Source organism: Stegodyphus dumicola, chromosome 1 (assembly GCF_044657685.1).
Source record: "Stegodyphus dumicola isolate Sdum_Otavi_A_Nest chromosome 1, ASM4465768v1".
Lineage (NCBI taxonomy): Eukaryota > Metazoa > Arthropoda > Arachnida > Araneae > Eresidae > Stegodyphus > Stegodyphus dumicola.
Genome location: NC_140768.1, coordinates 101,157,746 through 101,184,823, shown reverse-complemented (window position 1 = coordinate 101,184,823; position 27,078 = coordinate 101,157,746). Strand labels below are relative to the sequence as shown.

General features: G+C 33.2%; 1 protein-coding gene across 1 annotated transcript; it reads left to right on the top strand.

Moving 5' to 3' along the window:
* Nucleotides 1-17,999: 17,999 nt before the first annotated feature.
* On the top strand, nt 18,000-22,913 carry LOC118201123 (uncharacterized). Its single transcript, XM_035373159.2, has 2 exons — nt 18,000-18,157; nt 22,259-22,913. The coding sequence occupies exons 1-2, from the start codon at nt 18,146-18,148 to the stop codon at nt 22,796-22,798; spliced, it is 552 nt and encodes a 183-aa protein (XP_035229050.1). The 5' UTR covers nt 18,000-18,145; the 3' UTR covers nt 22,799-22,913.
* Nucleotides 22,914-27,078: the final 4,165 nt, after the last annotated feature.

Here is a 27,078-nt window from a genome sequence, read left to right as displayed (position 1 = left end):
GTTTAGCTGAGCTTTCGAAAAAATATCACATTTGCTTATTCTTTACTCCAACCCACTCCTTACACGTTCGACAGGATTTAAGTTCGCAATATATGGAGGGACTCTGATAATTTCAGGTCATTTGTATGATAACCACAAACGAACATTTAGGGCTTATGCTTAGGATCATTACCCTGATAGAATTTGAATATATTTCGCATTCCAAATTGTGTCTTTCAAGTTTCCTTTAAGAATACATATATACTTATACTGTTTCATATTTATTTCCCAAGAAAACTAAATTTATCATCTCGGACGCAGCGAAGCATCTCCAAACCATCATGCCTCCATAACCGTGCTTAACAACAAGCAATAATATTTTCGAGTTCAGTTCTTCACTCGGCTTTCGTCACGCAGTAGTTCTTCCACAGGACGAAAATATATTAAATTTTGATTCGTTTGCAAATACAACATTATTACATTGGGATAAATCTTTGCTTGGTATAGATTTTGAGAACGCCAGGCTTATTTTTCCATTTTCTTGTTGCCGAAGAATTTTCTTCTTGCTGATCATCCATTGTATCCTTGTTAACCTTATCAGGTTCAATGTTCCTTCTTACTTTCTTCGGGAACATGCAAGGACCTGACTCGGAACAGAGAGCTTACTAAAGCTATGTTCAATAACTGTGGGAAGTAGACAGGATACACAAGAAGGGTATACAAAACCCTTTATTTTTCTCTATTTACAATAACTTCCGTACTTCGGAATACAAAGACCCGCTACTTGTGGTCTAAACGTAAAAATATAAAAAATAAAACTAAACTCTAATTTAACTTTAAAATAATAAACGTGGAAGATTGGCCTTATATTAACAGGAAGCCGTATGTAGTACAGAGAACTGTGAACACTACAATACGTTTAAAGTTATCAAGAGGATTAAACCTCTGGCCTGGAAGGCAACCAGCAACTGAGTAAAACTTCTAAGGTAAGCGGCCTGCTTCGACTAACTGCTTCCTCTCTTTCGCTTGGCAAAAAGCCGCAACTTAAGTACTTGGCGTTCGCCAGACAAACTTTGCATAAATACATTAACGCTTATAATTCTGGCCGGAAGTAGAAAATAAGAAGTGATAGTAAAGATTTAAAATAAAATAAACGTTAGTAAAACTTAAGATCCTTACAACCTAATTACTCTTCCAGCTGTTTCAAGGCTAACTTTTACTGTAAAACGTTTTTCTAAAGCTACTTCAAGTTTTACAGCACTAAATTTTGGGTCTTGTTCGATTTTTTATAGGATAAATCTCCAATTCCTTGGTGTTAGCTTGGAATGTGGTCCAGACTTCAGTGCATTTGGAACAGTTCTCACGCCGTTTCCGTCGCTTTTACATATCAAAGATATTTGAACGGTTTACATTAATTATTTTGGAAACTTCAAATGCTTTTTCGATCTTTAAAATGATGAATAATTAAATTTTTTACAGAATGTTTCGTTAATTCATAGTATCTTACCATATTCACTTTAAATATGGAACTGTTAATATATGTTGCTAAACAAATAATAATTCAGGCGATAATTCTTGCGATGTATTTTCACTTAAAATGAACAAATAGAGCAAGAAACATCGTCTGCCAAAAGATCTCAACAAAATTTTCGAGTTTCCGAATTATTATGTGAAATATTGATTAGCTCTATTTGAATAAATTACACTGGGGAATAGAAATTTTGTCATCTTACATCTATCATTTGTCTTTGATTAAGTTTGGCCTCTGAATCCAAAAGCAACCTCAAGTTTTGGCTATCACGTCAACTTTTTAATATAAGGATACCCTCTCTTTGTCTCAAAAGTCATATAAAATATGCATATAAAAGAAAATAAAGGGAAAAATACCATATATGCTGTTCACAAACAATATTATTATTCATATAAATGCTATATATAGTTAATGCAAGTTAAATTTTGTTCATAAAACAGAATTTTTTTTTACCAAACGGTCAACATATGCATTAAGGTAAAAATTTTCGCTTATGGCTCTTTCTAGAGTGTTTAATCTGTGGACATTTTCACTTGGTGCTCCAACAATAGTCAGCCATCATATGCACATCCCATCTACCTTGGTACCATGCCTCCATGACCTTTAGATCTTGGTGGGATCGTTCACCCTGTTCATCACTGACTGCACCAAGGTTTTTCGGGAAGTTATCAAGATGGTTATGGAAATATTGCAATTTGACGCTCATGTTGCAATCAAACGTTTTGAAGCTTTCCAAAAACTGCTGGGCGATTTCGCTGTAATTCTGCCCTTGCGTATTGTTGCGTGCGTATGGGTTCGTTACGAAATGAATGCACAAGTCCGAAGAAAAATGAACAAAAATTTATTATTATCACAACAAATATGCTTAAATTTCCTAAAATATTCGTGCAGTATTACAACATCTCACAGTAGTTATCTTTTAACTACTCAAACGTTCAAAAGAACTTAATTCAAAACAGCTGAAGAAAGATAATCCAGAAATTCGCTACAGTCAACAAGAGCAGTTTTCTAAACAACAACAAACTACGTAACTACCACGAACTGAGAGGTTTTCCTCCTTTTATAAGATTTTTAAAATTTTCTAGTACTTTCTCGAAATCAAAAAGAGATATTTATTAAATGTTTAATGCACGCGCTTATGTATTTTCAATTTTCCGGCGTAGCTTTCTTTTAATATTCGTCACGCGCTGCACTGCGCGGAAAATAAACCATTTAATTTATAATTGAACTAACATTAGCTTTTTAAATACCAAATTCGTAACAGTATTTTGAAGAACGTCTTTTACAGTGTTTTTGATTGCCAACCAAGCATTCTTTTGAAGTTTTGTCATTGTTCCAATGACATGTTCATCTCTAAGGAGCTGCAGAATCTGTGGACCATCAAATATACCAATCTTTAGCTTTTCAAATGACTGAAATGAAATACTTAATACAGTCTCCTTCAATAGGGAAAGCTTTAAAAATTTTTTACATGAGACCCAGTTTTATATGCAGAGACAGAAATATGACGTTCTTTTTTTGTCCACAAGTGGCTGATGTAGAATGTTTGGATCACCAAGTTTCAGGTCAGATCTTGGCGGCCAATTCAACTGCACCTAGTGCTTCTCACGAGCTCTGCTGTTCCGCATACGGAAAAAATGGAGATACTTGCATGTGCGGTACTAATACAATACAAATTATTCTTATGCTCTTAGGCCACGTGTGTAACCTCTCAGACGTGCAGTGACCTAGCAGATATCTCTGCTAAATAAGTGCATATATGATGTAAATACATCTAGTGTATAGTTGGTATTCGAATCGAGTAACATTTAACTAACATTTACCTGATTCTGTATCTATATGTATCGGGAAAACCATGTTTCTTTAAGTTGTCATTCCGTAAAACAGTACATTGCAATTTACAATACCTAGACAGCATTTCTTCCCTGCTATCTCGCCTCTGGGCGATTGCGTTAAAAGTGTCAGAATACCCTACATTGATACACACAGCTAATAATGTGTATACAGTAGTGCTCAATATGCTTGGCATTACTTTATTTAGCAGTGCAATATGTAACATAGTGTGCATTATACTTTATTATGAATTTATTCTGAGATAATAATTTGTATTGTATTAGTAGCTAGCCAAGGATACCACGTTGCTAGCCAAGGAGGAAGCAGACCATTTTAAGATCAGCACAGATGATCCATTGTAGCATGTGATATTGCAACAGATGAATGACTCTCTTTATGTCTTCATACAAACAAACTGAATGGTCTAACGGGAATGCGCCAAATAAACTTCCATTGCGGATGATTCCATTGTGGAAAATGTCCACCAAATTCCTTCACACTTAAAGCTTCGCTTTCATTGTAGCATGTGTAGCATGTCCCCCTTTCAGCTGATGATGAACAAATGCAATCGAGTTGCGTTATAGGCTGAAATTCTCAACTCTTCCACTGAGCCTTGTACGTTATGGCAGTACACAAATCCATCATCCCATCGAAAGAATTGCTGAAACGCACTTTCACTTGATCAAAAGTAGGATACCTTGGTTCCTTTTTCAAGCAAGTATTTCTCGTGCAATCTTGATGCTAAGAGCTCTGAAGCTTTTTCTGACAGTCTCAAATCTTGTGTGAAATCATTCAACTCATGCTGATTAAATCCCGTACGAACGAAGTCATCTTCAGTTTCAAAATCTTTGTCGTTGGGGGTACGATGTTTTTTATCACAATTTTTGTTTTAAATGAAAATGTATCACAAGAATTATCATCCGCATTTGGAAATCATAGTTTATAATATTAAAATAAATTAATGTTTCCATATCTGAAGTGAGTACAGCAAGATACTAAAAATTAACAAAACTTTCTGTTAGAAATTTAATTATTCATCATTTTAAGGATGGTAAATCGATATTCACCACAATAGTATTCCTGTTTTTCTAACAAGGGTAACTCTTTGACAATTGGCACTGGGAGTTCAGCTGAGTGAGGCACTGGGCGTATGGTAAACTAGGATAGCCTATTTTGCAGGGTTTTGTTGGAGGATTAAGAAAAAAAAAAATTTTTTTTGGAGGGGGGTTATATCCTGACCTTTTTCACTATACAAAAGTAACAATCACTTGTGTGATCTTTGGGCTTGCCTGACAAATATACTGATGTTTGTCCTTTGACTGGGCATTGTAAAACTGCCATATATGTAATGAAATGCAGCAGGGCTGTTTAAGCCCTTACGGTGCCAAACTAGCGGAGGCGGACAAAAGGAAAAGTTTCATTTCAAAAAGTAAACGCTACTAACCTTGTATACAAACAAGAACTCCACGTCGGAATGCACTTTACTAAATCAGAGCGACATACAATGTCTCACTACAGTATCTCAGACGTAAGTGTACTATTTTAGACAAGTATGCACCTGTTGCTGGTCTCCTACGGCGTTATTCACCCTATCGAAGGGTGTATGTCAGTCAAAAGGAGTGGAATAGTACTTCCTATGATCTATGCTTGATGCCGCCGAGAGTCGTCACATTCGCATAAGGTGCAGAAAAAAAATCTGGCTTGGTTAAAAAGAAACTAACTATAGTTTTGAAATCAGCATGCCTATTTAACTCTAAAACAGCTCAAGAATCGAACTCAACAGAAATTGTTTTACAAAATGTTCTCCAGCGTTATTTCATTATACAGAATGTTTTGATGATGTTTACTTTGCACCAAGCAAGGCTTAAAATGAAGTTAAAATAATATACAGTGGTAACTCGCTATACGAGTGCCTTAATATACGAGTGTTTTGAGATACGAGCCGCCGAGCGAGCGATATTTTTCCTTTGAGATGAGAACAAGATTTGAGAGTTGTTGGGAATCGCACACTACACCGCTGCACACGACCGCAACATGCTCGCGCATGTTGGTATCGTGTGCAGCGTGTAACAGTTTCTCTCACCTCAGATGGTTCAACGAAAAATTAGTTTTGAAGAAGAGCCAGGGATGGAGGAGATTATCTCTACAAGAGATATAGAGGAGATCTTGGGAATGTGGGAGAAAGTTGTACACCCCCCCCCGAAAATATTGCAATTATTCGTGCATCGGAGTTGTTCAACGAAACTTGCCTAACTCATTTCCGCAATATTCTGAAAGGGAGGAAGAAACAAACCTCCTTGGACAGTTTTTTTAAACGATCTGCAAGTGAAAATGAGCAAAGCTTGACGAAAAAAGCAAAGACCAGTGACGAGAATTAAGCGCTTCCGTAAGCACTTAATTTTTCTTTTAATTATGCTTTTATAGAATATGTATTTGTTATTTATAAATAAATGTTTCTTCTTGTAAATACATTTTTCTTATTCAAAAACACTTAACAAAAACAAATGAGGTGGTATTTTGGGAGCTGGAACGGATTAATGGCATTTCAATTAATTTCAATGGGAAAAATTGCTTTGAGATACGAGCAATTTGACATACGAGCAAGGTTACGAAACGAATTCAACTCGTATGTCGAGGTAACACTGTATTAGAAAAAAAATTGAAGTCTATGTTTCATTCTTTGGTACATGATTTATGCAAATACATTTCAAAAATACAAATGTCAGAAAACAAATGTAGGCCACTATAATTTATTCAAAGCATGTTAATCAGTGACATACAGGATAATTCGGGCACTCGAAATTTCTGTACAGATATTTTGGCTGGCAAGGTTTCTTGTCATAGTTCTTTGTTTTAAATAAAATTACACCAGAAGGAATAGCTTCTGCGTTTGAAAATTATTACTTGTTCAGCAAAATACATTAACACTTCCATATCTGAAAACATGGCAAGATACTACAAATTAACAAGTTCTGTTAGAAATTTAATTATTTATCACTTTAAAGAATGTAAACGTATTCGAAAATATATTTAAAAAAATAAAAAAAAGGGAAAAAAAATGTAAGCAATGTAAAAAAAGTGAGCCAGCGTGATTCTTAGTAACAGTACTTGATACATATCAATGACAAAAAGATCGTAATAAAAAAGCATCTTACGCTTTTATTGCGGTCCCATTGTTATTTATAATTAATAATTTTGCATTTATTTATGTTACTAGCTCTTACATTTTATGTGTCAAAACTGTCTGTAGTGAAGTTGAATGCTTTGTATTTCATGAAAGTTGGAATAACCTCTTTTGTTTTGTAGAATGCATTTGTAAAAACGTAACGCTTTTACTTACGATCCAAAAATCGAACAATGGGAAGTGAAAACCGCAGGAGGGGCTCCATATTTACTACTTTCTTTCGAGAATAGGAAAAAATAATAAAAACTGTAGATTTTAAGATTTTGTTAATTACTTTATTAACAGTATAAATAATAATTAACATACTTAGTTTATTAACAAAGCTTTGATCACACTGTATTTAGTGGCTAAAATTTTTGAACATATTGTTGAATTAAAATATTCCTCGAAATAAAATAGTTAATTCGAAAAGTGGTAGAGACATCAGGTATTTTTTGGATGGTGTGTTGAGTTACGGCAAAGCACACGAGAGCTATCTGCCTAAGGGAAGGGATGTCTTCGTGAAGGACTTTCTAAGGAAAACTGACTCGTATACACGTTACACATGGGGAAAACCACGAAAACGCCCATGCAGCCAGACCGTTCGCGGGATTCGGACCGAACTACCAGTGTTCAGCGACTTTACCGCTCGGCCGCTGGTGGGCGGTATTTTTTGGAAGCAAGATAGATTGAAAATTAGCAACGCCTTCGCCAGGAATCGAACCACGGACCTCTCAATTACGCGCTGAGCGTGCAGACCACTACACCACGAAGGCTCGCTAAGAAGGCGTAAGAAATACCTTATATACTCTCCCTTTTAAAGGGCGACTGGGGTTTTTAGGAGACCCAATCGCCAAATCATGGGTGAGGAAAATCCTCATCCAACATCTTTTTAGTTCGTGCGCCACTGTAGAGACATTAGGTATTTTTTGGAAGAAAGAGAGATTGAAAAATTAGCAACGCCTTCGCAGGGAATTGAACCACGGACCTCTCAATTACGTGCTGAGAGTACAGACGACTACAAAGGGTCGCTAAGAAGGCAGTAGAAATACCTTATATAAGATAGATTTAGGCTCTAGCTGCCACCTCTGCCGTAGGATATGTTTGCTTATTGCTGGTTTCAGTGGCTTAAATTGCATTTATTTACTGCCACTAGCTTCGAAGGGGTTTAAGTTACGAGATCTAGCTGAGTTCTAGTCTAGTTCTATCGTTTGTTAATATCTTCAAATTTTAGTTACTTGATTTTCAGTTACCGCCCAAGCAGAGGCGAAGTTTGTTAGCGTCCAGTTGACGCATTGTAACTTTTCAAATATTTAATTAAAGGGTACTTTAACCCTTCTTTTGTGCAGTTCCTGCTACTCCAGTTTTCACACAGTAGTTCATCTACTGAACTCTACAAAGTATTAATCAGTAACTTACTTAATAATTCTTACACTTGAAAGTTTTATTCAAATGTTTTGGTATACGATGATTCTTGTCACAATTTTTACTTTCTTGTACGAAGTAAAAAGGAAGTATTGTAATCGCGAGAAGTTTCAGCCATCATATTTCAACGAAAATATCCATTTTCACCGCTATCGAATGCAATTTAACGATGTTTTTGCGTCCGATTCGTACATAAGGACAGAATAAAGGATTCTTTTCCCTCGAAAAAATTATAAAACTCATTTACTCAGTGAATTCTGAAGAGAATTTTTCGTGGCGTCTGTGCGTACGTACGTATCTCGCACAACTCAAAAACGAGTAATCTCAGAACGTTGAAAATTTGTATATAGCACTGCTATAACCTGTAGATGTGCACCTCGTATTTTGGTTGCAATCGGCCGCACCAAAAGTATATAAATATATGTATATTACAGATGACAGGGTGGATATAAATATATGTATATTTACTCGGCTCAGTGATCTCAGTTTCTTTATTCTTATATATTTGTAAATTGTGCTTTTTTTGCTTTAAAAATGATTGAATTATGTTATTCTTATCTTCCGGTTAAGATTTTTATGCCTTTAGTTAACCTACATGCAATAATTTTGGAATTATCAGCAATTTGAAAGTTTTTTAAGCGCGGCTAAGCATAATTTCTGATTACTATGCCGTCCATGTTTGTTTACATTTAAAACTTACCAGAATAGTGAATTTGTTGCCAATCTGGAGAAACTAAGCTTCCCAACAACAAAGTAACATCTTCTTTTATTATTGCGAATTAAATTATGCTTAATTCATTTTGGAATTAATATTAAGTCATTAACTTATTTTTATATAGAAACTGTAACTTTAATTGTAAAAATTATTTTTTATTATTTTAAGTGTATTTGGTGTTTTATGTTTTGCTATAGCTGTAAAATTTTAATGACAATATTTTGAATTTTATGTATTTCTGTTTTGCCGCGAAGTGAGAACTGAATTAATTAGTAGCGCATGCGCATTAGGTGAGCGGCGCTGAATCATCTGCGAAAAAGTTTTTTTTTTTTATTATTTATTTAATTTCTTTTATATATCGTTTTAGATTTAGGTGCTACTTTGGTAGATGGTTGCACGGATATTTGGCGATTTACTTTGGCGAAATTGTTGGCGCGGTTTTTACAATCGTCAGCCATCTTGAAAAACGCCGTTTTTAAGTTATTTTGCGCATAGTAAAGTATGCGAAACTTTAAAAAAATAAATATCGTTAAAAATAATTGATTAATTTTTCGTTGAAAATGTTGTTTTTTAAGATGACAGGCAAATGTATATAAATACATTTACTACGAGTATAAAATACTAAAGAAAGGTTAAATTATTACTTTCATATAGCACAGAAATAGAATAAAAATACCACTATAAAAACATTGCGCCAACGTTTAACAAATTAAAATATTACGTAAATTGAATATTGAATTAAAAACCTTCATACCAACGTTTAAATGAATTAAAATATTACCTAAATTAAATACTTTAAAATAAGTAAATAAGAACGCTTCATACACTACAGCTAAAGTGACAGCAATTAGTTTATTGTCAGTAAAAAAGGAGGAATGTCTAATACTTTTCTTACCGTTACAGCGGTTATTTCTTCCAACATGACCACAATACCATATACGGCCGGCTCAGAATCGGCTCTTCTAACGATCTTCATCTGTGATCTACATTTTCGCCCTTCATTGAAGAAGCAATTAGCGAGGTTTCCTCCAAAAATTTAAAATAAATTTCCTCTGATCCTTGTAACAATTTATAAATAAATCTTTGATTAGAAAAGCCAGGATGGCCAAAATAAGGTCTCAAAGGACAATTTTTTGATACCAATAATTCTTGGTACTTACAAATAACAACATTCATCTTTGAAAGAAGACATTTTTGAAGGAATTCGAAGATACGAATTAAATTTTAAAATGGGGCGGTAATACACAAATTTTCAGTAACCAATCAGGGAGCTGATTACAGCTCGTTAATGCACAAATATTCTATAACCAATCAGAGAGCTGATTACATCACACCTAGAATTAAAATTATTTAAATAATCATTCATAACAAAATCCTTTAAAAATGCAAAATTAAATTGCATTTTAATATTTAACAGCCATAAATAATGTTTAAAACATTAGATTAAATTTATAGATATTAAAACCAATTACTTTTAAAGTAAGGTGACGTCACTGATTACATCATCCACAACATAAAATTTCATAAAATATCATAAACAATAAAATTTTTATTTCAAATAAAAATGCAAAATTAAATTGATTTTTAATATTTAGAAGAGATAAATAATATTTAAAACACGGAATTTATGCATAATAAAACGCATTATTTTTTAAATAAAATGACAACAAAGTATCGGTTACCATAAATAACTTATCTAGCAATGGGTTCACCATAAGTCGTATTACTCGCCAAAAGAAAAATCGCCAAAATCCGTGCAACCGTCTACCAAAGTAGCACCTAGATTTATTATAGTACTTGAATAGAATTTATGGTAATTCTTCAGATGATATAATTTTTGTGCACTCTGAGTTTTAAAATGAATGTTAATGCTGTTAAGTGAACGTAGCGTCGAAGTGTCGCTATGGTAAATAAATATAGTGAACTTTAAAAGAGTGTATTTATTCTATTGTGGTCTAAGCGCTATCGACGAAGTAGATTTAATTCAAAATTCGTTAACTGTTAATTCAATATGTTTAAATGAAATGCGGGAAAATTGCGTATAAATAATTACATACAAGGAAGTCATGTGGTGCGCACATCAGACTTTTTATTTAAATGAAAACATATCACAAGAAATATCGTCTGCGTTTGGAAATCTTTATTTTAGCAAAATAAATTAACGTTTCCGTATCTGAAGTGAACATGGCAAGATTAAGTAAAATTAACTAAAATTTCTGTTAGAAATTCAATTATTCATCATTTTATGGATGGCAAAAATATTCGAAATATCTAAAATAATATCCTTGACATAAAGCGTTCAATTATCTTTCATGCTATGAAGCGATGAAAACTGCATGAAAACTGTTGAAGATGCACTGAAGACATTTCGGCACATGAATATGAGACTTGTTCTATGAAAAATCAAACAACGTAAACAATTAGTGCTATAAAACTTGCACCGATTTTAGAAACACGGTTTGCGATTAAAGTTAATCCTAAATAATTGTTAAAACAGTCATTAGGGTATATGTATGCAATGGATGATCAGCAAGAATTTTAGTCAACAAGAAAACAAGGACCATTTGCTCAGCTTTCGCAAAAGCCGTCGTATGCAAAAATCTATGATATTGAAATAATATTATACTTGGAGACTAGTCAAAATTTAATATATTTAGATGAACTGCTCTATGGCGAAAGCCGAATGAAGAATTGAATTCGAAAAGACTACTACCTACTGTTACACATGAGGATGGAGGTATGATGATTTGGGGATTCTTCGTTACTGGAATACTGGAACAGAAATTTAGTTTTTATAAACAACAACGTGAATCAGTATAAATATGCAGTGGCTCACCAAAAGGCCACGTACACTTACGAGTTTCAGTGAAATATTGCTTTATTCATAAATAAAAATTAATATTTCGAAATGAAAAATTTTTAATAATATCTATAAATTTATCTTAGCAAAACTACATTAATTATTTTATGAACATATTAAAACTTGGAAAATCAGTAATTAAAAAGGCAACATAAAAAGTACCTCACGAAAGTCTTCGTACGGTTTAAAGAAATCTGCATATTTTAGTAAATATTGGAGTATTTCTGTCAGTTTGTACTTTGTAGTTTGTAGTATATCCTTCAGTATTTATGACAGCTTTCAAATGTCTGGTCATGGAGTTAACCAGTCTTTTATTATTTATTTATTTTATTTTATTTTTATTTATTTATTTATTTATTGTAATATCTGCATCAATGTTTCTCCATTCTTCCACCATTACTGTTTTTAGTTCGTTTTTTGTTTTAATGGAGTGCCCTCGTACTCTAACCTCTAATTCTTTCCAAATGTGTTCTGTTGGGTTTAAATCTGGTTACCGTGGTGTTTTTAGAACTTGTGGGCAGTTATAAACAACCAAAAGGCGAGCGTTGAGGGCCGTGTGCTGAGGATCGTTACCCTGATAAAAATTATAGTTGTTTCCAGTATCCAAATTTTGGGCGGATAATTTATTATTTAAAATATTTAAATGAAAAGCATGGTTCATTGTGCCACCAATAAATACTAACTTATTTAATCCTGATGCTAACATGCATCCTCACACAAGAACAAATCCAACACCATGCTTTACTATATCAACCAAGATCTTGGAATTAAGCGCCTCATTTTTTTCTCCATACAATTATACGCCCATCGGAATAAAAAATGTTAACTTTGCTTTCACCTGCAAATAAAACTTGATCCTAATACGCTTCAGACTTATTTACACAAAAAATTTAACTAAATCCATGCCGGAGCGAATGAAATGTGTAATTTTAGCTAAAAGATATCCCCCCCAAAAAAATACTAAAATGTTCTGTTATTTTCATGTTCTTATTAAATATAAACTGTTAACTCAAAGTGTCCGAATGCTTATGCGAATTTAATTTCAGAACTTTTTGCATAAACTATTTTTAACCCTGTGGTATCGTTGTGGCTCCAACTTGTCAGCAACTGTGGTAGTGACTGCTACTAAGTGTAAATTTACACAGACACGTAAGAAGGGTTTAAAGCCCTTTTTATTCGACTTTAAAAATAACAGCTGCGTCCACTTGACGCTCACAAACTACACAAAACTGAACAATAATGACAGGATGTATAAAATAGCGAGATCACTATCCACGAGGCTCTGAGATCTTAAACTAACCTAACCGCGTTCTAAAATACCGCTGAGATTCAGCGAGCTAACTAATTAATCAGTTGAAAGATTCAGCAAAAACTGCCGAGATAGGCACACAGGCCAAACCGCGCGGTTCTTAAATTTCTACCTAGCAACCTTCACGTTCGCGATTCAGGAAACACACCTACAATCTCGTTTTCTTTTTATTTAAACTCAACTTACTTCTGCTAAATTTGAATATACTGCGCCCTCTACTACAATTTATATACACTAGCATTGGCAATTCTAGGGGAAAGTAAGGCTTGACAGGAAAGATAGCTTAAACTTAAAATAAATGTTAGTTAAAATAAATATAAACCCTACAACCCAAAACATTTTCAATAATATTTTTCAAAATGAACAGATTTTAAAAAAGATGTTTAATAGTATGCGTTATAGGAAAATAAAGTCGTTTCGCTAATATTTAGTAATTGATAATAGCAAACAAATTTGTAGCACACAAGTATCCGAAAACAAATGTCAAGATTTTGAAAATTTACCAAAAATAAATAAATTAATAAAATTTGAATAAGTATTATTTAATGCAAAGTCTCTTCATCTGTAACGCAAAAATGAAATTTCAATTATTTACATTTATTTCACTTTCACATCTTTTGTTTTGTTAGTAGGTCAAAGATGTCACCACATTTTCATCAGTAAGATACTTATGTTGCCCTTGTTAAACAAAGAGTTGAAAATTTCAATTGACAGAAAGCAACAGTGTGCTCCAGTTTTCCCCGCCAAGTCTTTTTACAACTTGAAAACGAAAGTAGGAAATGATGGTAGAGGAGATGAATAATGTAATGATTAGGAAAAAAAAGTTTTTGTATTTCTCAAGGCCCTGTTAAAAAAAAAAAATTTAAGGGAAAGTGAATAAGATTATATCACAAAACCCCAAATTTTAGGAAACGAGAAATTCTTTGACAGATAACTTACATGAAAGTTAAGAATGCTTTACGTGATGAAAATTCGAGAATTATAGATTATTGATTTCTGGATAATGAAGCACAATACGTTATTTAAATCCTTTAGTAATTAATTTTTAAAATATAAAAGATTCGTTATTAACTGATGGTTGATTGCGAAATATAAATTCATAACACGGAAAAAATATATTTATGTGTCAAGTGTATTTTTTTTTTTTTTTTTTTGGTAAAGTTTGGAGCACTATGACATATAAACTTATTGTTTATACTATCTAGCAAATCTTTACTTGAATTTTAAGCCCAGAAAATGTATGTATGAATAGTGATCTGATCCGGAAAATGTATTTATTGATAGTGAAGTTGACCCAAATAACTGAGCACTATTTTATTTTCTCGTATTTTGTATCTCTGTTAGATAAAGAAGAGAAAAAGAATTAGCTAAGATATCTAAAAAATCAAATTATCTAATATAATTTCCATATCCCGCTGTGAAATTAGAGGATACTTATCACTTATGAGGAGGAGATGCATGACTTATATTATTATTTATATAAAGACCGTAGACATTATCATTTCATATAAAGAATTATGAATTGCTAATTTATATAAAGATTATAAATTTACATATACGAACAATGAATTTATATACAGATCATAGATAACTCAGAGCCACTTAAACCGTTTTCGCGGATGTAATGATAACTTTATGCAAACCTGGTAGATTAATGCCTTTTGCTTAAGTATTTTCAATAGTTTCCTTGAAAACTGTAAAGATACTGAGATACACATAATATTCCTAATAGGCAAACAAAAGGGTCTTTGGCCCAAACATGTGCTGAGATTATTTAACGTTCCATAAAATATCACTTTAAGGTTAATTTTGCGAGTACTGTGTTTTTATAGTTAAGTAATTTACGAGTACAATTATCAAGTTACTTCCCTTTCTAATCCTTATGAAAAAGAAAAAAAAAAAAAAAAAAAAAGTGAATAATTTTATTATATAAATTCAAAGTAAAAATTATTTACAAATTAGGTTGTGCATTTTTTTTTCCTTTTCATGTTATCTACTATAAATGGATTTTTTTTTCAAACCGGGACATTACATAACTGCAGTGCCATTATATAAATACCATATGACAATATATAACTACCATGATATTATTATTAACTACAACGGCATCAAATACCTATAGTTATATAACTAATAACATACAGATTATTTAAAATCCCATAAAAGCAACTTATAGATTTAATAGATTAAATTAGATCTGAAATTTACTTTGTGTTTGGATTTTGAAGCGAGATCATTATATAATTACATGAACATCAATGAATTTAATTTTAAAATACATTGGAAGATGTTAAATGTTTGCAGAATATAATTTCCTAACTTGATGTTTGTGTTAATTTTCCAACTGTCAGCTAAAATAGTAGTAGATACACAAGTACCTAAAAAGCTCTACCTAACTCTGAATTAAATAATTGCAATAACGTTTACAACTAAAGCTGTAAACACTTTGGTCCCAAAATATAAAATGTTTAGTATGATAACGGAAGAAACATCACCGTTAAAACTCACGATGTAAAATATCCCTTAAAATCAGCTCACCAGGATTTAGCAGAACTAACGGAGTCGGTTCTATGTGCGATTAGCTCCACTATGCGTGAAGCTCAGATTTTCCAATCGAAGAAAAACATCCCCTCCCCGCCGTGAAGCTATATTGGCTGCATGAGCTGTCTCCGTAACTCAGATAAATCTCAATGAGAACAGCCCTTTACGCAACAACATTTATTGGCAATGATAACCGTTGAAAACTAGATATTGGGAACTATATCATCATATGCCAAGGAAATAAAATGGTTGAAATGTTTCTAAATAATTGTCTCTACACTCTGCGAGCCGTATCACACTTAGAAACTTTTGTAACAGCCTAACTCTGCAACAAGCACAAGGAATAAAACTTTTGATGCTAGGTTGCAAATCGATTATAAGTAGCCAAGTTCCTGAGAATTCGCTTTTTTCGATCCTATATGGCGGCTTACCAGCGGCCGAGCGGTAAAGTCCCTGAACACTGGTAGTTCGGTCCGAGGCTCGAATTCCGCAAACGGCCTGTCTGCATGAACGTTTTCATGGTTTTCCCCATGTGTAATATGTATACGAGCCAGTTCCCCTCAGAACTTCTCCACGATGGCATCCCTTCCCTTAGGCAGATAGCCGTCGAGGCTTTGCCATTGATCATATAAACCGATCCCATATGGTGAAATTACAGTTATACGTACCATTTTTTTTTATCCCCAGATAAAAAGTGTTTCTAGTACTATGTCACTCAGAAGTTACTAATTATGACAGGAAATGTACAGGATAGTGGAGCTCTCTAAAAATAACGAATAACATGCCTCCCACGTTCAGTAATAGAACGGAAGCTTTTATCTAGCTTCACCGAGAAGTAAAGCATGACAAGTTATCAGCTGATTTCAAAAATCATGACAATATGGCGAAAAATTCTTGTTAAATAGATTTTACACAACTTCATGAAAGATGTATTCAAGTCAAGTGACATGAGATATGCATACTATTTAAAGTACTTATACAAAGAAGAGTTTCCCAGGGATATGAGTATGTTAAATTGGTTACATGAAAATTCCAACCGTTCTCTCTGCACACGAATGTTCACTTTCAGTATTGGGTGAGTTTCATCTTAATTTCACGTGAACTTAAGATGGTGTGCGCCCAGGATCACCATGAACAGAGACCTCGTTAGGGTTACGACTGCGAAATTTAGGTAAATTTATCAAGTTAACAAGCTACTTTTTGTGTACTTATTTTCTTGAATCTTTATAAATGTTGACAAGTATTTTCAGTCAAAAATTTAGCTTGTTTATTTATTCTATGCGTCTATTTTTCCTCTTCTTTTATAAATAGATGAAATAGTGCTGAATACTGCTACGTAAAAGAAAAATTTAATAAAGAAAGAAAGAAAAGAGGTTGCCTTAATTAAATAAAGAGGAAAAAAGGTTAATTATTCTCAAATTTTGTGCCATTTGGAAAGTTTTCGTAATTTATTTATTTTTTGTTTAAGTTAAATATTATTTATTGGTTAATTCAACATATTAGAATTATTTGAAATAAATCTCAGTCTGAACGTTTAATATTTAGCTGTTAATACATTTGAATTACAAAGTGTTAATAATTTCGAGGAAGAAAATTCTTTACTGGAAAGATTCATATTCCCCTTTAGATTTCAAAAAATAAATAAATATAAATTCACAAAATAAATATAAATGTGAAGTTTTTCCTTCGCTTCAAGATTGTTACTGTTACTTCTGTTTATGTACGTTTTGACGAATATTTAGTAGGAAAAATTAGAAATTTAGTTAAAAAAACTGATTTTGTAAAAAATAATTGCGGTTCAGATTATTTACTCGGCCCGTATGAAATTTGAGTTTGAGATATCTGCCCTAATTCATTCCTGAAAACTTTTGGGTTTTTTTTCCCTGAGTAATATTAGAACAGCAGCCTCTGAAATTTCGATTTTCTGGTTTGACTCAAAACTGAAACTGCAAATAGAATTTTTTTTTTTTTTTTATTTATTTATTTTTTTTTTAATTTTTTATTTAGAAACAGACTCTTTAACTGAATTACTGAAGAGATCGCTTTGTTTTCTTATTCACAACAGGTCTTCCAAAACGTTTAATAACTTTGAATAGTTTGTTTACATAAATATGCATTTATATAGAGAGCTTTTTCAAAATTCTACTTTCTCAACACATTAAGGGAAAACCTTACCCATCTCTTCAAAGGGTTACACAAGAGTCGCACAGAGATGTCTCCAAGTAGCTTTTTGGGGTTTACGTCCACCATCAAATTCCTGGCAGATAATTTTTTCCCTATCGTAGATACGTTATGGACCACACCTTAACAACCTTCGCATTAATAAATTCTTTACTTTAGGGTCAGTTCCTGCAAAGAATGTACTGCAACGAAGGTGTTCTGTTCAATGGATCCACGCGAAGAATGAGAAATTATCGCAAAGATAAGCGACCTTAATGATCTTCAGTGTTTCCGTCAACAATAGCGGTGCAAACGGGGGATAAGGCGGGGTTCACCTTCAGAAAAAAAGAAGAAAAGAATAAAAAGAAATTGGCTATTCTGCCTGCAGGGCATATTCGGCGTGGCCTTACGTCTAAGTGTCAGATAAACTGGAGCGATGGAGAAAGTCCCAAAATGAAGTGTACTTGACCTAGATCAAAAACACCTCCGTGTTGTATGTGTTAAACACTTTTGCTGTCTTTGCAAGAATTTGGATTCAATGTCGGATATATAAGGCGATCCTATTTCCGATTGGAACATAAGCTTTTCTTGTTAACTCGTAGATCAGAAGACCTACAGCTCAATCGAAGATGTTTCACTTGGTAAGTTCTATAATATATTATGCTTTATATAGATGTCATAGTATGACAATAATTTTCAGAGAATTATTTTTATACTCCCCTTAGAAAGGAAATATTTATCTTCTTATATTTATGATACAGCTTCATCTTCTCAGCGAGCAACGTTTCTCAAACTTTTTTCAAGTGCAGATCACTTTACAAATTAGTCTTTTCTACGATCATAATTTTTTATCATACGCTACTATCAGTATACTTATATTTTTAAAGCAAAATAAATTAAAATGCATTAAATTTTATGTTAAAGAAATAAAAGAAAATTTTAATTTGTTTTTAATAATTCAAGGCTGTAAAAGTTTGGATGATCTTTATCTTATTAACTAAAAATGAATTAAATATTATTGATACTTACATATAATACTTAATGAGATGTATGAGCCTGCCGATTCTACAGCTGGTACAGCTGTTCTATATTTGGAAGTATCCTGGTGAGAAGCACTATAGTTATAGATCTTTAAATCCCTCTTTTGTTGCTAAGGCTAGAGTGGCAAGCCCGTGAGAAGGGTAACTAAACCTTAAATTGCGTCTACTTCTCAGTCTCTGAGGTAAACCGTAATTTTAGCAGAGCGCACAGTAGCCCTAAATAAAAGAACGTCAGTACTTCTTTTATGTAAGTGAAATACAGTTTCAGCAGACAAATTTTATTTTAAAAATAAACAGACCTTTAAAACAGATTACAACGAATTCATGCCTATCTTTCTCTGGACAACAGACATTTTGACGGAGATTAAAACCTTTAAAGAAAGAAAAGCACCATTCACATGTCAAAGGCTTATTCTCCAGGTAGTGCAATAAATTTATGAAAGCGACGAATAAAATGTTTTCTTAAAGTATTAACAGTGATTACCTTGGTATTCTACGTCCAGTGCTGCAGAGTTCCTGCAGACTTTTTTAACTTATGCAGACACATTTATTCTCATGTTGTCATCGGATCGGATTTGGGAAAAGTTTTTTGCCCAGTCACATTCCGCTTGACAGCTAGAATTATATTGGCACAACATCTCGGTCAGAAAGCACTGGACTCTTTTCTCTTTGTTTTCGAAGCTACAATTTTCCATTAAAATTTCTTTCCATACTCTCATATTTTTTCTAGTACTCTCTCTATTTTCAGTAGCGAAGCTTTTTTCGTTTTACTTTTTTCTACTGGTGCCTTGGAAAGGAGTTGTATTATCCTCTCCCCATTTAAATAGTAATTAATAATTAAATAATCTCCCCATAAAATTTTTAAATACTGTATATTTTAGGGTTTAAATTCAGCTGGAGGTCTGGCTGAGCTATTTCTTAGTTTTTGTATGAAACTGTTAAGTCCATTTGGAGCACCAAATAAAATGAGGTTCGATATTTTATTTCTTTTATTTAATTATTTACCATTCATTTAATAATTTACTGAATTTTTATTTATATCTTTATTGTACTTTAATTTTAATTTAATTATTTTAATTATTTGTTGCTTTATTTATTTATTTCCCCACTTCTTGCTGAGGACCTTCCAAAAGGGTTTCGGCACTTCTGATTTTAGAAATTAAGCTCTGAGGGTAACTGGTCATAAAATATCCGTCTTGGGATAAAAAGTGATAGACGATTGCCATGCGTAATTTCAAGATTCTCAGATGTTTAGCTGAGATACGGTATAAGCATTTAATAGGAGTTTTATTTTTGGTCTTTTTGGAAATCTAGGAGGACTATAGTTTGAGGAAAGCTGCTATAAAGCATCACTCAAAGTAATGGATTTAAAAAAATAATGATTAAAAAGAAGCTAGCTCGGAATACTGATGTTACTCCTAATATTACTTATGCGCTACTAAAGGAAATTTATTTTCTAAGTAACTAACAGCTGAAAGTTCTAAACACAACGGTTCGAAAAAATTTTAATGAACAGTTAAGAACGTCAGTCAAACAGTATCTTGTAATTTTTTAGCATTAAACAATTTCATTATTAAATAACGAAAATCAGTTAAATGAAAGTTGCTACTTTTAAAAATTACTCCCCATCAGAGCAGAATATTTGTAAATATTTGTAAATTTTTGTATTAATTCCAATTACACAACAAAATGCTTAAGTATTATACATTATACACACCGCATCACGTCCATCTATGAGCTATGAAAATTCGTCAAGAACGTGATGCTACATTCTTATTATATTGCAATATCATTTTTTTCAGACAGAATCAAATGTGACTTTGATTTCATACAAAATCATTATCTTTGCACACGAGCGCAAAATATAAATCTGTTCTTATCTGTCTATTATATAATAGTCTCTGTTTTAGCTATCATTTTCAGTTTTAAATTTAAAGAGCTATTATGAATTTTAATGTCATGTATGAATTTTAATGTCTCTTATTTGCATATAAGCTAATTCTTTTATTTATATTCAGTTACAGTTGTCAAGATGAGTTCTTAATTGGGAAACACTCGTGTTACTCGACATACTAATCTTGCGATAAAATCATTATTACAGTAAATTTTCTTGTATGTACTTGTTCGATAATTAAAAAAAAAAAAAAAATCCTGAAATGAGTAGCAATACAGTTATATATCTCTGCAATAACTCTTGATCTAATTCCATAAATTAAGATTATCTAATTTTATGAATATGGATGAATTAAAGGATTTAGAAACGTATGTAATGATTTAGAATACAAGCAAGCAACTAATAGATTACATTCATAACCCGCAATCAGCTTTAAAATATTAATGTATAAACTACAGACAGATTGATGCAGAAAATTTCTATACCATAGTGCTAAATGATTCTATGATTCTTAAGCTTTTTGTTAGTAAGTGCTAAGGTCCGCAGATGCATCGTAGAAGTTGAGAATTAATAGAGAAAACCGGGGAATTCAGAAGTAAAAGAAGTTGATGAGAAACAAATAAGGATTACTGTATTTTTTCCCATAAAGCTCTTAAAAATGGAACATCAATATTTAATAAAAATGTTATTACAGTAAAATTCCACAAGTTTCTGCATCTACAGCTGCCTGTTATAAAATAAGAATGCAATTGCAAAGTATTCTTCAAATTTGTTTTTTTTGGGGGGGGACGGGATTGACTTACATCGCTCTTTGCGTACTATGCAGTTTAAATTCCAATTTTTGTTTATTAGATTTGTTCCCAATTTTTGTTTATTAGATGTTTTATCTTATTTTAATTATTTTTATTTCTCAGCATATATTTATTTTTATTTTTAATATATATAAAAATTAGAAAAATTACCAAAAAATAACTCTTTTTGGAATCACGATAAACTTCATGTTTGAGATCCAAAGTTATTCAAATTTGAGATCATGCACTTTCAGATAGAATCTTGAGCTTTTTAAATAATAAAATCTTTGCATTTTTAATAACCATCAGATGCTTTTATAACAATAGTGGAGTTTTCGGTGTGCCATGAATTTAAACAAAAGGAGAGTTCAAATGGGTAGCATAATGTATTTTATGAAATGTTTTTAAAAAAATTCTTAGAATTCTAAGATTAAATTCTAAGATAAATTTAAGTCATATTTATTTCCTTCTGTTAGAAAAATTCAGAAAAGATTTTTAGTCTATAATTATTACAGTTAGTAAATGCACATAAATTAGACACAGAAAATCTGAAAAGCTTACTGTAATAAAATTCTAGAAATGTCTATTCTATTATTAACTCCAGCTTGTTTTAAAAATTTATTGATTCTAGCAAGTTAAACTGAAAATTTCCGATTTTTTTTTTTTTTTTTTTTGGTACCTTATGTACTAAATAAAGGAAGAAAGAACAATGACACACTACTATCAATTTTTGTACGACAACAACCATTTGAAATATGGATAATAAAATGAACTTAAAAATAAAAATGCAGGAAAATTAAATTATGGAATAGAAGCTAAATTTTGATATGCTTATCTTATTTGATACTAGTTTTGATTTCCTTGTTCTAAGTATTAATTGAGTATGTTTATAGGAATGCAACAAATTATTATCTTACGCAGCTTTTTATTTGTTGCAGAATCATGGACTTGAAGGGAAATTTAGAAGATGAAACAGTAGTTAAAATAATATAATACAATTATCTCCTTCTTTCGCAGGCAACCGTACTGCTTCTTGCTGCTGCTTGCACAGCCGCCCCTTCAGTATATCTCGGACACAGAGCCATAGTAGGACCCGCAGTGAAAGGACATGCCTATTCCAGTGAAATCCACCATGGAGCTTCCATTGTTCCCGCAGCTCATGCCATCGCACCTGTGGTCCACCACTCTGTTGTTCATGCTGCACCACTTGCCCACCAGGCTGTAGTTGCACCAGCTTTGCACCATGGAGGACACTCTGTATCTTACTCCTCCAAGATACACCACGCTGCTCCTGCTGCCATTGTCCATCATGCTGCTCCTGCTGCCGTTGTCCATCACGCTGCTCCTGCTGCTGTTGTCCATCATGCAGCTCCAGTTTTGGGACACCACGCTGGAGTAATTCATCATTCAGCTGCTATCGCTCACCATGGTGCCCTTCTCCACCACGCTCCAGCTGTTGCCAAAATCAGCCATGTAGCTCCAGTACACGCAGCTGTCCTTGCTGCTCCCGCCCACCATGTCGCTGTGAACTACAAAGGCAGCGCCTTGATTCATTAAAAGCATCAACAACTACCTGTAAAATCGAAGACAGCTGAATCGGAATGTCTACCTCAATGATATGTTTTAAAAGTTCTTAGTTCATTCAATGAAATAAACTTTTAACTTATATTTATATCTTTGTTTCTGTGTTGAACTTGTAAGTGAAACTGGCGCACATTTTTACGGAAAATTCTTAAATAATTTCCTGTTAAATAATAATGTCTCTGGCTCACATAAGAAGCAAAAATGTATAACACAGGAAAAATGTAAGAATAAAACATCTTAGAAATAATTATTGTCAAATATAAGGAATTATTTGCCTTACAGTATTAGGAAATTAAACATGTTCTCTAATAACCAACGTGACTCATATTTCGTAGTATTTAAAATGATAAATAACTTTTTAAAATTAATTCGCAATTATAAGAAACAAACAAAAATTAAAATACAAAAGATGTTCTAGAACAAATCTTCTAAGAAAAGCTTTTAGAAAAAAGTATGGTATAAGAAAATTATTTAGATACAAGTAGGCGAAAGTCCTTCCTAGTGTTATGAGTAAAAGGAATGAGGAGAAAATTTTCTTTACAAACACCACATATGTAAGGTGCAACTTTAAATTTCGTTTATAGTCTATTATTCATTTGACATTAAATTTTAGATTTGTGAAAAATGAATTATTATTATCTCTGATATTAATAATAAAGAATCTGTATGTGTGTATGCATGTATGTATGTTCCTCGGATTTTAGAAAATTGCCGTGATGCGCAGAGCCACCAAATCAACAGATATAGTCCTTCGCCATGATATACCTCGGGTCAGTCCATAAGTTCGTGCTCATTAAGTGTATGCGTGGAATTCACTATGGCGCATTTACTAAAACAGTACAATTTTTAAACTGTTGAAACTTGTCATCGTTTGACTAATATATTATTCAGTTCATCATCAACTTTCGTAAATATGGAACGCATTTTAGTACCTATAGGAGATGAATATAGATAATCAGTACAAACGTGCTCTGCTACATTTTTTATTTTCGTGTGGTGAATCTGCCAGGTTTGCAGCGATAAAAATTAATAGTGTACATGGTGAACACACTATTAGTGTAAGGACTGCCTAGAAATGGTTTAAAAAATTTAAAGTTGGAAAAAACAGCATTGATGATGAACCCCGTTTCAGGACGTTTTGAACTGTTAGAACCAAATCAAACGATTAATTTAGAAGTTTATAGTGAACAACTTTGCTGTCTAAACTCAGAATTGATCAAAAACTCGCCCACGATTGGTGAATATCAAGAAAGTGTTGTTTCATCATGATAACGTTAGACCGCATACAGCTCGAACAACGCTGCAAAAAAATTAGTGAATTTAATTGGGAGCTTTTGTCACATCCTGCTTATTCCCCAGATATTGCTCCAAGTGATTTTCACTTATTTCGTGCCTTACAAAATTTTTACTGGGAAAAAATTAAATTCTAAACAGGATGTACACAATGAACTTTCAAGTTTTTTTGCAAAAAATGCGTACGAATTTATGGGCTGACCCAATACTTCTCGAATCTCGAAATTTAAATTTGAAATTCGTTTTTATTTATTTCATATTTTGAACGAATTTAATTGAAAAACTCAGCTATTTAAAAGCGAGCAGTGGTAATACTTCTCAAAATAAAAAATTTTTATCTCCGATGCGCCAGACTGTTGCCACTCGGCAGAATATAAGATATTTATCTTGCAGTTTTAATCAACAAACTCGGCTATTTAAAAGCAATGCGTTTCCATTGCCTGAAAGAAAAAACTTTTATCTCCGATACGCCAGCGTCTTACCAATCAGTAAAGCATATGCATTGGATATTTTGCTCAGTAGTATTAAATAGAGATGGGAAATCTGCGTTTGAAATTTTGAAATTGTTGCTATTGACATGTTTCGAAGCGTCCATTTTAGATTTGGCTGCTTCTCTGGCTTTTAGAATATTCTTAGGATGCTTTCCACAACCTTTATACGAAGAAATGTGGCCTCGACCGCATAGGGCGCAGGCAGCAGGCTTTTGGTCTCCTTTTTTGTGCGGACAAATGTAAGTTTCATGATGCTTTGCACATTTTTAAGCATCGAGCAGCATAGTGACAGAGCTCCCATGTGTGCCCGTATCTTTGACACTTGTGGCACTCTGCAAGAGCCCAGATTTTGATTTATAAGTTGCGATGAATACATCTAATCCTCTAAGTTTATCGATATTATAAATTCTTTTGCCCTCTATGGAACGTTTTCACTCTACTTGGAAAAGAGGTAGTTTCAGTAAGTTACCATCCCTAACAGATGTGAGTTGACGTAATTTAAGTACTGGAATTTCCTTGATGAGCTTCTGTTTGATAATATCAGGGTGTTTTTTTTTTTTTTTTTTTTTTTTTTTTTTTTTTTTTTTTTTTTTTTTTATGACGACTTTGATAGACTTTTCATTATTTAATTTGAAACTATGGAAAGGAACTCCACGCGTTTGTTGTAATTTTGTGTTAAATCTATAGTGATCATTTTCGTATACTCTGACGGTAAGGGTTTTTTTTCTTTCATGTTAGCTTTATACTTAGTAATGTTATTACTTTCAATTTTTTCTTTTAATGTTTCCCAATTTACACTAAAATCATCTAGTACAATTAGGGGGACATGAACTTTAGATTTAAGAGGAAACAAATCTTATGCAATATCATCATCCATATGGTCTTCCTGAGCAAGTTTAGAAAATTTATTTGATTGTTTGGATAGATGTTTGGAAGAGATAAGTGGTTAAAACCCTAGGGACGTCAAATTTGACATTTCACCCCACTTTCCAGCCTGGAAAAGGGGGGAAAAAGACATGGCCACTAAAGTGGACAACACCGTCTTTTCAAAGAGAGAACTGTATGGCCACTATAATGGCCATCCCGTCTTCAAAAGGCTAAATGCGCCAAACATAATTCACTATCACACTAAATAGTCGCACTAAATATTAATATCCATTTTGACTGATATCGAATGCACTTTAACAAAGTTTTTTTGTCACATCTGAACATAAGAACAGAATTAAGGGCTCTTTTTCCTAAAACGGATTCTAAAATGGATTTAAAATACACTGCCTTCCAAAAGTTAAGGAACAATACGTTTTTGGTGTCTAATTTGAGAACGAAGCAACGTAGAAACAAGAAGTGTAGCGGACAATATTTCACTAAACAGTTCTTTAATGAATGTGACGTAGAATGCTTCTTAAAAGCCCATATCACACGGCGGTTTGTTTCGGACAACTTTTCTGCCTGGTTTTTAAGATCAACACAAACAGGAATTACAACAAAAAATTGCACTATTGGCAGAGAAAATTCAGTCTTGGAGAAACAGTATATCATAGTTTTTCGAGGAAGAATGTGGTAGTAACATTACAAAAATGGGTTCTAGTAAAGAATATGTTCACCTCTAGCTGCAATACATTGGCGGCAGCTACGTTCGATACTGCCAATTAAGTTGTCGGTCAGTGAAATGTGAATCAACGACCAGACACGAAGTAATACTTGTTCAAGCTCATCTAACACCTTAAAGGAGGATTTAAAGCATCAACCTGTATCCCAAGGTAGTCCCATAGATGCTCAATTGGATTCAGGTCTAGGGATTGATCTGGCCATTCCACCCGCTCCATACCGTGACCCTCAATATATTCTTCATCAACTCGAGCTCCATGCGGTCTCGCATTGCTGTCCATCAGAAGAAATCCAGGAATAATAGCAGCGGCATATGGGCAGACATACTGATCAAGGATCTCCTCAGTATCTCGCAGCGGTCAATGTTCCTTCATGGAAATATGCAGGTCAGTGTGACAACCGAGAGAGATCCCAGCTCAAACCATTATTCCACCGCCTCTGTAATTGTGTCATTTCACAATTGGTTGTATCTGGTGCGTTGTACCCTCCAGATCAGCTGATGACCTAAATTAATATGAATGAGAACCTGGACTCTTCTGTGAAGAGAACAGAAGCCCATTGTTGAGTGGTCTAGGAAACGTGTTCTCCTGCCCAACATAAACGGGCAGCTCTGTGTCCTCGGGGCAAGGGGACACAAACAACTCGCCGTCTAAAGTACTAATCACATTATGTAGCTAGGTTACCATTTTCACTTACTACAAAGACTTGAACGCCAAACACTAATCGATTATCGCTCAGATTGGGATCACGTGAGGCTTCAGAAACAGACTTTCGTCTGATTGGTTGTCTCTACCCGGGACTGAGATCCAACCGAGACATTTTCGGTGAGGTTTGAAAAAATCCTGCGTAACCGTTTGTAAC